This window comes from Myotis yumanensis, unplaced genomic scaffold (assembly GCF_028538775.1).
Source record: "Myotis yumanensis isolate MYYU_CA2020_CCGP unplaced genomic scaffold, mMyoYum1.0.hap1 SCAF_17, whole genome shotgun sequence".
Lineage (NCBI taxonomy): Eukaryota > Metazoa > Chordata > Mammalia > Chiroptera > Vespertilionidae > Myotis > Myotis yumanensis.
Window position 1 is genome coordinate 35,831,406 of NW_027223768.1, and position 12,586 is coordinate 35,843,991.

General features: G+C 51.0%; 1 protein-coding gene across 6 annotated transcripts in view; it reads right to left on the reverse strand.

Annotated features, from left to right (window-relative positions):
* ATP2B4 (ATPase plasma membrane Ca2+ transporting 4) overlaps positions 1-12,586 on the reverse strand; it is a 96,293-nt gene that overhangs the window by 13,357 nt on the left and 70,350 nt on the right. For all 6 annotated transcript variants that reach the window (XM_070396706.1, XM_070396704.1, XM_070396710.1 and 3 more), the window contains 11 exons: positions 12,130-12,372; positions 11,302-11,543; positions 10,141-10,372; positions 9,083-9,262; positions 8,325-8,412; positions 7,510-7,616; positions 4,437-4,628; positions 3,743-3,956; positions 3,003-3,214; positions 2,172-2,279; positions 268-444 (listed from right to left, as the gene is read on the reverse strand). In XM_070396706.1, the coding sequence (XP_070252807.1) occupies positions 268-444; positions 2,172-2,279; positions 3,003-3,214; positions 3,743-3,956; positions 4,437-4,628; positions 7,510-7,616; positions 8,325-8,412; positions 9,083-9,262; positions 10,141-10,372; positions 11,302-11,543; positions 12,130-12,372 (1,995 nt within the window). The remainder of the gene's footprint in view (positions 1-267; positions 445-2,171; positions 2,280-3,002; positions 3,215-3,742; positions 3,957-4,436; positions 4,629-7,509; positions 7,617-8,324; positions 8,413-9,082; positions 9,263-10,140; positions 10,373-11,301; positions 11,544-12,129; positions 12,373-12,586) is intronic.

The following is a 12,586-nucleotide window of genomic DNA, read 5'->3' on the forward strand; positions in this document are numbered from 1 at the left end:
GAAAGGGGCTTTAGAACCAAACCAAAGCTGAAGGACTGAGCTGACCGTTAGTCTCCCGTGCTCTAGGTCCATGACTCTCCTCTCAGAGGAGCTTGCGCAGCTGCCTCTGCCCCTGTCTGTCCTAAAGCCAGGGAGCTAGGGCTGCCTGTTAGTAGCGGGCCTCGTAAGGGAAGAGACGTTGGCCACCAAGAACTGATGCCCTCCCCAAACTTCCCATGATGGGGAGACTTCTTCTCCCAGGATGAGGCTAGACCACTATCCAAGTACCTGAGTCTGGATACGGTTCAGACCCCGGAACCAGAGGATCTGGCCTCGGCGTAGCTCCATCTCCGCGTGGTCAATTTCGTCTAGCCCCTCTGCATCCCTGGTGATCTCCTCCTTGGCAGTGCCATGCCCGGCCTCCTTCAGGAACTTCAGGGATTGGGTAGGTATTGTGGAGATGACCTGAGAACAGGTGCGGCAAAAGGGGAAACACCAGAATCAGGGGCAGGCCCTTGGGGAAGTCTCTCTTTGCCCTATCATCACCCATCCCATTGGGAGAAAAGCGGGAGAAGCACTAGACGTGCCCATAAGCTGTGAGGACCTCAGGAGGGCTTTCTGTATTTGTGGACATCCAACAGAGAACATATATTCTAGCATCTGACCAGTCGTCTGCCTAGTTATGTTTCTTTCTCCTCCTTCTGTCTCAGTTCTTCCTTCTCATTATGCCATGTGTCTTTTCCAGGAAGTAGAACTATGACGCCTTTTATATGGTAGGAGGGGACAAGAGACCAGAACTCAGGGGGAAACAAGTCTGGGGAAAGGATGGTCATGTTACATGTGTGCGAGTAAGGGGTAGAGAGGGTGCTGGAAAAGAATGAGCCTCTTCTTAGTTACCACGTGCAGAGCAATTCCTTGCTATAAAACTGCAGTGAGAGGATACTAAAGTCTTCTTGGACTTGGGTGAGGAAGGAGGTGGGGCAGGCCATGGAAGAAAGGACATATGAGTATGACCAGAAGCCACGGAGCAGTAGGGTAGGCTTGTAATTCATAATAAACCACTTGGTGAGCTCAGTGCCTGTCAATCAATTGTCCTCCACAAACAAGAGGAGGAGTAGACAGGGCTCGGGTGGGGAAGAAGGGCTGTGTGGGCAGTCCAACATGGACCCAAGGGCATTCAAATAGGAAGAATGTCCAAGTTGTGCTTTCGGATCTTGGAAGGAGCTGCTGTGATACAGGAGAAAGGCCACAGTCACAGACTAGACACAGATGAGAGCTTCAAACAGCAGGTGAAACAACCAAGCTTCGCCCTAATGTAAGCTGCTTTTGGGAACCACTGGCAAATGAACTTCAGCAAGCAGAACAGGGTGGAGGGACCTGGGTTAGGAGCTGGGATAGCACCCAATCAGGGAGGGACCGGGAGGTATGAAAGAAACAACTAGCAGGTCTCCAGGGGAAAACCTGCAGCCCCGGGGAGGGGTCTTTGGGGTCAGTTAGAGCAAAGCAGGGACCTTGCAAAATGGTGTTAGGACAGGAATGATACTCTTACCAGACCTGATGATATTATTATGATCTTAACAGCTAACATTTATTGCGTACTTACAGTAAACATGGTTCTCAGTCATTCTATACAGTAACTGATTTTCTGATTAATAACAATGAACAATGACCCTGTTATCCTAAGCTGAGGAAACGAGTGGTTAAGAAACTTGTTCAAATTGTAAAAAGGAGAGCTGGAATTCAAACTCAGGCAGCTGATCCAACATCCATGCTCTGAGCTGGGTGCTAGACTGCTTCTCCAGAGACCTCGCAAGTCTGGATTTATTTTAGGTGAGTCAGGCATTCGACCCAGAGAAGGCCGCGGTGAGGAACAGAAGAGTGGGGGAGCCTTAAACTATGCCAGCAGAGTAGCCAGGGCCAGACTGAAGCCTCATTAGAATAAAGACATATGCTTTTGTAAACTCTTCTACTTCTAAGACCCTTACTTTATTATCATTATTTTAAAGCAAAATTTCATTTAAATTTCCCACTCCCATCTCAGAGAAGCTCAGGCCTGGTCAGAGAAAGATCTGAAGCCTCTAAAGTGATGGGCAGTGGTCACTCCACCTTGGGATCCTACAAGATGGGAAACATTTAAAGACTTGAGGTCTGCAGGCTGTACGCCCGCTCAGGGAGGGTGGGCCTGTACTCACCTGGCCCCACAGCAGTTCTCCGATGCCAATGAAGAGACACCAAAACCACTGGGACAGGCTGAGCTTCGTACAGCTGAAAGGCTTACCCCCAAATTCCACGATGATAATCTAGAAGAGAGAAGGCATAGCCCGCCATCAGGGAGGTGCGTGAGAGGTAGTTAGCCCTCCAGCTGAGGCCATCAGAGTCACATAAGTCCTCGCCCCAGGAGTCCTGATTTCCTTGTGGGGGAGGAGAAAGAAAAAATCCAGAACGCGAGAAGGGGAGGAAGACACAGGCTTCAGCACTCTGATGAGGAGACAGTCCGACCCTGACTAGGGCAAGAAGGAAGGGCCCACTCCTCTTACCACCAGGGCAGCCATGCTCTTGACCCCTGACCCCACGGGAGCCCAAGCTTATCTGTCAGCTAATGCACACCATCCCATCACTGCCCTTTCTCTGTGAACGGCACAGCATGTTCTACTGAGAGAGCCCACAGCACGTGCATGCACAGCTCATGTGCTGGCAGGAGGCCTGGGGAGGGGGTTGAAGAGAGTGACCCTCCTCTTGGTCACATCGTGAGATTCCCGTGTTTGAGGCAGAGAAACAAAAGGATTCTGCACGTCTTGTTTTATTTGTCACCGACATGCTGCCTTGAGCTGGAGCGCTTGACACAGCGGGTCCCAAGTCTAGAGCCACGTGCAAATGGAAGCCAGCGGAGAACCCAGCAGCCCACAGCCCGAGTCCCCATCACACCCTCACTCCTTTTTCCCAGGTACTTCGGGAACCCTGGCTCCCAGCTTCTGGCCTGGATCACCTCAGACTTCCTACCCCAGCTCCAGCTGGCATCTCACCTGGCTGATGAATGTGCCCAAAACCACAGAACAAAAGATGAGGTTACGGAAGATGCCTCCAAAGACATTCCTCTCCCCATGGATCTTGCGTGAGTTGATTTCGTTGAAGAGCTGCATCAGCACAAAAGTGTTGAAAACAATGGTGTAGTGCTGGCTGGGTGGGGAATGTAGAGGCGCGTTCCTCCCACTATCAATGTCAAAGAATTTCTCACCTAGTGGAGAGAGGGGAAGCACAGGAGGGTAAGTATGAACTCAGCGGGCTCGGGCTGAGTCAGACACGTTGGTGTGGCCATACTGCCTGCGGATGGCTGGTGTGCGAAGTGGTCAGTATCTGAGCTATGCTAATGATTAAATCTGTTAAATGTTAGCCCTGACCTCCACATACCTGACTGTCTCAGTATGCTCCAGTATTTATCTTCTTGTAGTGCAGTATGGTCGTAAAACCATGTGCACTAGAGTCAGGCAGACACAGGTCTGAATCTCAGCGCCACTGTTACGTGGCCTGAGCTTTCGTTTTACGATCAATAAGAAAAGGCATAATGAAACTCTTAACAGAAGCACAGAACCCGGCATGACGGCCCTCTAGCGGGAACAGAGGACACACTCGTGAGTGAAGCTGCTGTTCCTCCTAGTCTTGTGCTCAGCTTGCTCCCTTCTGCCTTCTGTCCTCGGGCCACTTCCCGCCCCATCTTCGTCCGCCACCCCAACCACCACCTCAGGCCTCCCCACACTCGGCTCACCGGCAAAGACAAGGAAGAAGATGATTGTGAGCTGATAGACCGCGTGGCCCAAGATGTTCTTCATCATGGTCCGTGAGATCAGAGGCTTATTTCGGCCATAGGGGCGACGTTTCAACAAGGAATCGGTGGGGGGCTCTGTGGCCAGGGCCAGTGAGGCAAACGTGTCCATGATTAGATTCACCCACAGCATCTGCACAGCTTTCAACGGGGAGTCCTGCGGAGGGGTGGGGGGGTGGGGGATACAAAGAACCAGTGCTTTTAGCTTCCCTCAGAAGCCACCCTCCCCTCACTCGTCAGCCTCACCTCTGTCCTCGAGATGGCCTAGCTCCTGCTGTCCACCTAGACTTAGGGTCTGGCCTCCTGCACACTCCCTACTGGTGATCGAGCCTGCAACCTGGGCACGTGCCCTGACTGGGAATCGAACCGGCCACCTTTATTTTATTTATTTATTTATTTATTTATTTATTATTAAGGTATTACATATGTGTGCTTATCCCTCCATTGCTCCCAACCCCACTCCCACTCATGCTCTCACCCCCCTGGTGTCTGTGTCCATTGGTTATGCTTGTATGGATGCATACATGACACCTTTGGGTGCCTGGGATGGCACTTACCAACTGAACCACACCGGCCAGTTCCTTAGCCCCTGCCTCATCTCTCCCAGTTCAGCCCCCTCCACCCACACTCCCCTCACCTGAGTGATGCAGGCTCCAGTGAAGGCCACGATCACGGCCACCACATTGACAGTGAGCTGGAACTGCAAGAACTTGGAGATACTGTCGTAGACGTTTCGTCCCCACATCACTGCCTTCACAATGCTGGTAAAGTTGTCATCTGTTAGGATGATGTCTGATGCCTCCTTTGCCACATCTGTGCCTGCAATACCCTGAGGGGAGAAGGGGAGGAAAACTGAGGAACTGGATAAAGCAGCATTTACCAGCGTTCTGAACCCAGACTCCATTTCCTGACTTCCAAGAAGCTGCCGAACTAGGGCTGACACTAGAGGGCACACCAGCCACACAAGTACTAAAGACAAGTTATCTTCTTTCCCAAAGAAAATGAAGGGGAAATGTGCCGCCATCACTTTACAGAAAAGAGGCCCAATGCTCCCATCTCACTCCTGAACCCAGATTGCAAATTAGTTATCTTTCGCTATTCCTCTCTCTTCCCTCCTACTCCGCCACCCTAGAAACGAATTAAAAGATAAGGAACAAATCCTATCCTACCTCCAAATTCTTAAATTTCCTTTGCCACTGCCAGTATCTCATTTAAGTGCTTATCTGCTCCGCAACTTTAAGTAGGAGAAGTAGTCTGGCAGCACAGTTCACAAGTCTTGTCCTTGTTCAAAACCGCGCCACTGGGCAAGCACTGAAGGTTTCTGAATAGACTACGAGGGGTTGAAAGCTGTGCTTTAGAAACAGTGAGCTTTCTGGTCCGGCAGTCAGAGCCCTTAATAAGTGAACCCGGAAGCACTTCCAACCAGTACTTCCAACCTGTTCTTATATATCTTTCTGCTCGACACCCACTGGTTTATTCCCTGAATCTCTCATTCACTCTTAGAGCCTAGACTTCTACTTGCCCCATCCCCCGTCTGGAACATCCTCTTTCCCCATCTCCTTAAATCCTACTTATCTTTAATGTTCCACTCAATTAAGCGCTGCTTGCTTTGCACAGCTGTCCCTGACACCCTGGCCCGTGCTTCTATTCCACATCAAACATGCCTTGCGACGTCTATAACCCAAGGAGGAGCTTGTTGGTTAATTTGGCTTGCATTACTGGATTGGTGGTTCTCTTTACCTGGTAGTATTAATTTCCTATCCAGAGGGCAACAGAGGAGTATCTGTCAGACCAGCTGTGGGCAAACTACAGCCCGCGGGCCGGATCCGGCCCGTTTGAAATGAATAAAACTAAAAAAAAAAAAAAAGACCGTACCCTTTTATGTAATGATGTTTACTTTGAATTTATATTAGTTCACACAAACACTCCATCCATGCTTTTGTTCCGGCCCTCCGGTCCAGTTTAAGAACCCATTGTGGCCCTTGAGTCAAAAAGTTTGCCCACCCCTGTGTTAGACTATACAATTCACTTTCCCCATCAAAAGTTCTCTAATACACCCATGCAATGCTGTACCATGCACCTTAAAAAGAGGAGGAAAAGAAAGGAGGAATGTCTCTCTATACTGCCGCCATGGAATAATCTCCAAGTTATGCTGCTAAGTGAAAAAAGCTAATGGAAAAAAGTCATAGTACATGTATTTTATAGGAGCAAACAGAAGGATAAACCAAAAAACTAAAGAAATAAGTTCCATGTGGGGTTAAGAGGGAGGCAATAGGGTGGAGGTGATAGGAATAGAAGCTAGATTTCTATGAATAGACCTTATTTTCTATATTTGACTTCAGAACTATCTAACTACTTTATATAAGTACTAAACAAAATTAAGTTTAAAAAGCAGTTCCTAGCCCTGGCTGGTGTGGCTCGGTTAGGTGGAGTGTCGTCCTGTGCACTGAAAGGTCATGGGTTTGATTTCTGGTCAGGGCGCATGCCTAGGGTGCAGGTTCAGTCCCTGTTTGGGGTGCATATGAGAAGCAACCAACTGATGTTTCTCTCATGTCAAATCTTTTTCTCTCTCTCTCTTCCTCTCTCTCTCAAATCGGTAAAAAACATGTGCTCAGGTGAGGGTTAAAAAAAAAAAAAAGGTATGCCCTAGCTGTTTGGCTCAGTGGATAGAGCATCGGCCCACAGGGTCCAATTCTGGTCAAGGGCATGTACCTCAGTTGCAGGCTCAACGCCCAGACCTGCTTGGGGTGCGTGCAGGAGGCAACCAATCAATGTGTCTCTCTCACATCGATGTTTCTCTCTCTGTCTCTCCCCCTGCCTTCCATTCTCTATAAAAATAAATAAAAAATACCCTTGGGTGAGGATTAACAACCACAAAACAAACAAACATAAGGTTCTATACTTCACTCACCATTGAATAAGGTAGAAAATTAAAAAGCAAAACAAAGCAATCTCTAAATTGAAAAGCAACATGATGTAAATGAACTGGTATGACCAGTCGGTAGCACAGCCGTACAAAGGACAAATGTCCCAAGTCATTTTTTATTTATTTTTTAATTTTTATTTATTTATTTTTTAAAAATACATTTTTATTGATTTCAGAGAGGAAGAGAGAGAGAGAAACATCAATGATGAGAGAGAATCATTGATTGGCTGCCTTCTGCATGCCCCCCACTGGGGATTGAGCCCGCAACCCAGGCACGTGCCCTAGACTGGAATCGAACCCAGGACCCTTCAGTCCGCAGGCCCACGCTCTATCCACTGAGCCAAACCAGCTAGGGCCCAAGTCACTTTTTAAAAAGCACAGCAAGTTGATGGCACATTCTTAGTAGGATGTACCTACAGGGGGAAAAGAACCATAAGAAAAACCTTTAACTGCTTTTAGTAAAGTAATTGTATTATTGTTGCTCTTTTGAAACCATTATGTGTATTTTTTATATATAAAGCAAATACTAATTATGTTAATGTCCTTAGACATCAAAAGAGCACACATTCCACATGGAACACGAATTTTCCACGTGAGCCTAGACACAGACTACTACCATGTCCACAGGGCAAGTCCAAGTTGGCCTCGAGTTCCTGGGTCATGCCACTTCCTCATTTCCCTGCCTGTGTCGCCGAGCCTTCATACTCCACGGTCCCGGTTTCTGCATGTTATTACTGGCCGGGTAGGTAGAGAGATGGAGTCAGAGACAGGAGCAGCTGCTTACCATCGCAAAACCCACGTCAGCTTTCTTCAGAGCCGGCCCGTCGTTGGTGCCATCACCTGTGACCGCCACCACCTGTCGCTGCTCCCCAACCGTGCTGTCAATGATGCCTGGGAAAGGCAGACACCCTCAGTCAGTCCGCCTGTGCCGTCGCAGGCCCTTTGGCAAGCCTTGTCCCCACACAAGGTCTTCTTCCCGGATCCCGCAACACCTCCTTTCCTGCTGCCTCCCCACTGCCCTCTGCTGGACGTGCTAGACCATCACCCAAGGCAGTGCGCTGAGCAAGAAAGTCGGTCCTCCTCACACAGTGCCTGGGGCCCCAAGACAGCTGTTACGTGGCACAAAACCTCCACGTGACTTGAAGGCAGACACCTGGGGTCGAACTACCACGTCCACGCACCAGCTGGGCAGTGTGGGCACGCCACCTGTCTTTTCAGCCTCAGACTTAACCTGCCCTGCCTAGTTCATAGTATCATTGGCAAACAACACACAGGGTGGGACAAAAGCAGGTTTACAGTTGTGAGCAGCCGAAACAGTTTATTCTTATATTTATTAATTATTGTATTATTTTCCATACAAACAGCTGTAACCCTGCTTTTGCCCCACCCTGGATGATAATGTTTTAAAACAACTTTATTATACGTCTTACATTCACCAGGGGCTCAGCTTTTGCTAAACTGTATATTGTCCCCATGAGCCAGCGAGCTCTCCCAGGACCACCCTATTCAGGACAGGGAAGTAGCTTTGGCGTCTGGTTTCTACCTGTCCCCGCCCCGGCCTGTCTTCCCTACCCGTCCCTGCTCAGGGGCTGACCTCACCTTTCACCAGCGTGTGCTTGTCCGTGGGGGAAGATCGCGCCAGGACTCGAAGCTTAGGCCAGATCTTGTCCAGCTTTTCTTGCTCTACCTGCCAATACCAGACCACACCTGGGTCAGTCAAGTTCAGAAGAGCCCCCCAGGAAAAACCCCCCGTTCCACACACTCCAAGCTGCGGGGAGAGCTATGCTCCACGGCCAGGGGAGGGGTCGCCTGCCCCAGTGCAAATGCAGCAGCTGACCCGTCTCCAAGGGCAGATTCACGGATGGTGCCCCTCCAGGCCCTGCTTGTCTGCCTTTTCCTCCCGATTCCCTACCTGGAGCTGATCCCCTATTTCTAGACCCTTGACCGGGGGTGAGTCAGGGTCAGCTAAATGGCTAACATGGTGCTTCTGAGGCCTCAGGTTTGATTTCGACACAGACCAGGAAGCTCTGGTCTGCTCCACACCCAGACCACGTCCTCCTACAAACCCTGCCACTGTTAGTCACAGGGCAGTGGCCCAGGAGGACAGAGGCCGACTGAAAAAAATGGAAAGATGTGAAAAGTCAGTGACACCCCCTCAAAAGTGAGCTTGTGAATGAAGGTCGTGAGAAGGAAGCTCTTCATTCTACCACCTGAGCAGCCTTGGTGGAAGGGATGTTCACTCTAAATAACTCAGTTTGAAAAGCACCCGCTTTCTCCCATGTATCCCGGGTGCCGAACACAAGACCCGGCCCTTCCCTTGCCAATCGAGGGCCTGGTTCCGCTCACCCAGGACCCACCTCGCCCTTCTCGTTGCGGATGAGTCGGTTGAACTCCTTCCCTTCCAGGCACAGGAAATCGTCCCCAGGTGCTATGATGCCACATTTGGTGGCAATGGCCCGGGCTGTGTTGACGTTGTCCCCTGTCACCATTCTGACAGTAATGCCAGCTCGCCTGCATTTGGCAATAGCGTCTGGGACCTGCGGAGGGGGAGGTGAGAGGAGAGGAGCAGCTGGTGATGCTGGTGAGCGGCCCTGCTCAGCTGCTCCTTCATCGTGGACAGGACCGGGGCCCCCTCGGAGCAGTGCCAGCCCACTTCTGTCACGTTGGCATTAGCCTCGTGTACCAGGCGTTGAAGGAGAGACTGGCTGCAGGAGCCAGGAGTAGAAGCTCGCTCTCCCACGTGCAATCTAGACTCCTCAGCGGGGCACCTATGGCCTTTTGAGATGTGGCCACTGCCTTCCTTTCTAGCAGAAGTTTTTACACTCTCCACCCTCTCTCCCCGCTCCCTGGCCCACTCTCCAACCACATCAATTCCTTGCGGTTTCCCAAACGCAGGACACCCTTCCAAGCTTCTGGGTCTTGATAAGTGATAGCCTATCTCCCTGAACTTCTCAGGAGCAGAGGCTTTTGCAATTCCCTAGGGTCAAGAACAGTGTTGGGCTATTCTGGCGGGGAGGGGGAATCAACAAAAATATGTTGATTGCAAGAAGGTGGCCAGAGACAAAGCTGGTGTCCTGATTAATTCTTCCTCCTAACTATTCTCACGAGCCAAACGATGAGCCCAGTGAACCCTGTGCTGCGCGCCCTGAAGCAGCGCTAACCGAAGGGATGGCACCTTCTGTCAGCTCAGCACTCTGCAGTTCTGTGGGGCTGGCAGCACAGAGACAGCGCTCCGTGTAGGTGAGAAGCAGTTAGGTCACTTGCGTGGGTCACAACTGGAAGCAGAGCCAGTACCCTCATTCCCGTGACTCCTGGTGGCTTCCCAGTAGGTCACATGGGGCCTACACGTGGGCCAGAGGCCACCGGAAGACTTCCACTCATGTGTTCTTGCCCTTTCTCCAACCCAACGTCTCACCTCTGGGCGCACAGGGTCCTCGATGCCCACCACTGCGATGCAGGTCAGTTCAGTGAGGATTTCGTTCTCATGGTCCCACGGGGGCTCTACGTCATTGAAATCTCGATAAGCTAAGCAGATGGTCCGGAGTCCCTCACTGGCCATGGGCTCGATGACAGTGCGCACTACCTCATCGCGGTCCGTACTCTTGAATGGCACTGCTTCTCCGTTCTTGTCCAGGATGCGATTACACCTGGGGAGGCGCACAGTCAGAAAGCAGCCGCCCCCTTCCCACCCAGTGTATCTCTACAGACATTCTGGCAACTCTGCAGGTCTTCTAAAAACCCTGTTCCCTGGCCACCACCCAGCTGGGCCCCCCTTTCAAGGTGGGGTGGCCTGTAGGTCGACAGGCACATCTAGAGGGGCGGAGCGTGTGATTCTCCCATGTCATCTGTCCCCACGCATATGGGACGCAGTGCCAAGAGTCATTTGTGGAACTTCTCAAAGGTAGAGAGATGTTTTTTGTGCCCAGTATCTACAACAGTGCTCAGTGGGTAGGGTGTGTTGAACAAGAATGTGTTCATTGACAAAGGTGGCCAGAGCCAAGTTGGGGTGCTGGTTAATTCAGATACTGGCCCTATACCCATGCAGGTCAACTGGTAATGGCCGGGGGCGGGGGAGGGCGGGTTACCCAGCCACTTTAGTAGGTTATTGACTTCCCTGTAATTAGAATTGAGAATAAGAAGGAAGAGGGAACACAGCACTAACATTTCTCGAACTTGCCATGTGCAAGGAAGGTGTTTACATACATCGAATCATTTAATTATCGCAACCCCGTGCGATGGGTGGGTATTGCTCTCTGCTTTCAGACTGGGGACGGAAGCTTGAACGGCCTGAATCCTGGCTGTGCCACTATTAGTTGCATCACCTTGAGCCAGGTACTTCTCCTCGCTGTACCTCTGTTTTCTCATTTGTAAAAGAGATGACGATAGCATCTTCCTCACCGATTTGTGAGGATTAGGTAAAATGAGCCACCGAAGGGGCTTAGAGACAATGCTTGGCCTGAGTTAAGTGCTCAGAGGCTAGGAGCTGGCGCATCACTCGGTGGGTTCAGCCTGGGGCACGTGCCCTGGACCTTTGTGAGGGAGGATCTGGAAGGGAAGAGGGGGAAGGAGCGCTCACTTGCGCAGGATGATCTCGGAGGCGCCCTTGCTGTACATGCGGTAGCCGCCGCCGGGCTTCTGGATGACGGTGCTCATGGACTTGCGCGCCGAGTTGAAGGTGTACACCTTGTAGAACTTCTCCTCGGGCACCTCGCTGCGCACGGCCTGGTAGTCCTGCTTCAGGTCGATGATGAAGCCCAGCAGCGAGCACTCCGTCTTGTTGCCCACCTGCCGCGGCAGGCCCCCCTCCTTCTCCGGAGGCTGGGAGGGAAACACACACGCGCCCCTGAAGAAGATGCCTCCGCCAGGGAGACCTCAGGAGGGAAAGAACGCCCCGCAGACCTTCCACATGTTTGCCCAGAGCCCAGGGGGTGGGAGGGCGGCGTTTGTTTTTTTCAAGGGCAGGTGGACAGTGGTCAGTGGGACTGGTCCCTGAGCCGCCTGGGTTATGGGTTTTCAGTTTGCCCTGGGGTCGGTGCTGGTGGCCCACCCTTTGTGGATCTCATTCTAATCCCCTCTCTGAGTTTCTGGAAAGTGAGTACTTTACTCCTGATAAGCACAGCTCTGCTCTCAGCATGAGGCATCTCCCTGGAGATACTGTCTTTACATGGTAATTGGAGGGCATTTCACAGCCATAGATTCCTACCTGTCACCCCGGCTGCCACCCCCAATCTACTTCCATGGATTACTCCCTAGTTTCACCCCAAACGCATTCACTTAAGAGTAGGAAATGTGATGTGGAATGGCAGCTCAGGCAGAATGAACAAGAGAAGATGACTTGTCTCAGAGAAAATGAATGTTCCCTCCAACCACCCATTCTAAATGTCCAGGCAAAGGAGGAGCTTACCAGGATCTTGGAGGTGTAGGCACTGTTGATAGAAATGCCATTGACAAGAAGGTCCAGGACCTTAGGCGCCAAGACATCAGGGCTTGGGACCTGACGGTAATGGGTATTTCCGATGTAAGCTTGTACCACAGTCATGCGGTTCATGGTCAACGTGCCTGTCTTGTCAGAGCAAATGGCGGTGGCATTGCCCATTGTCTCACAAGCATCCAGGTGCCGCACCAGGTTATTGTCTTTCATCATTTTCTACAGAGGACAAGAGAAAAGACTTGAGAGGGGAGTCACTGAGCTCCCCCAGGATAGGTCAAAGGCCATTTCCTAGCGAACATCTTTCCACATTTCATTCTCTTGTCCCACAGGAAAATGCAGGACACTATTCTTGTGAGTCCTCTTTAGATTCCCCTGGGTCATTGAAACACTGATGCAACTATCACAACGGTCTGTCCACAGGGCCCAGGAC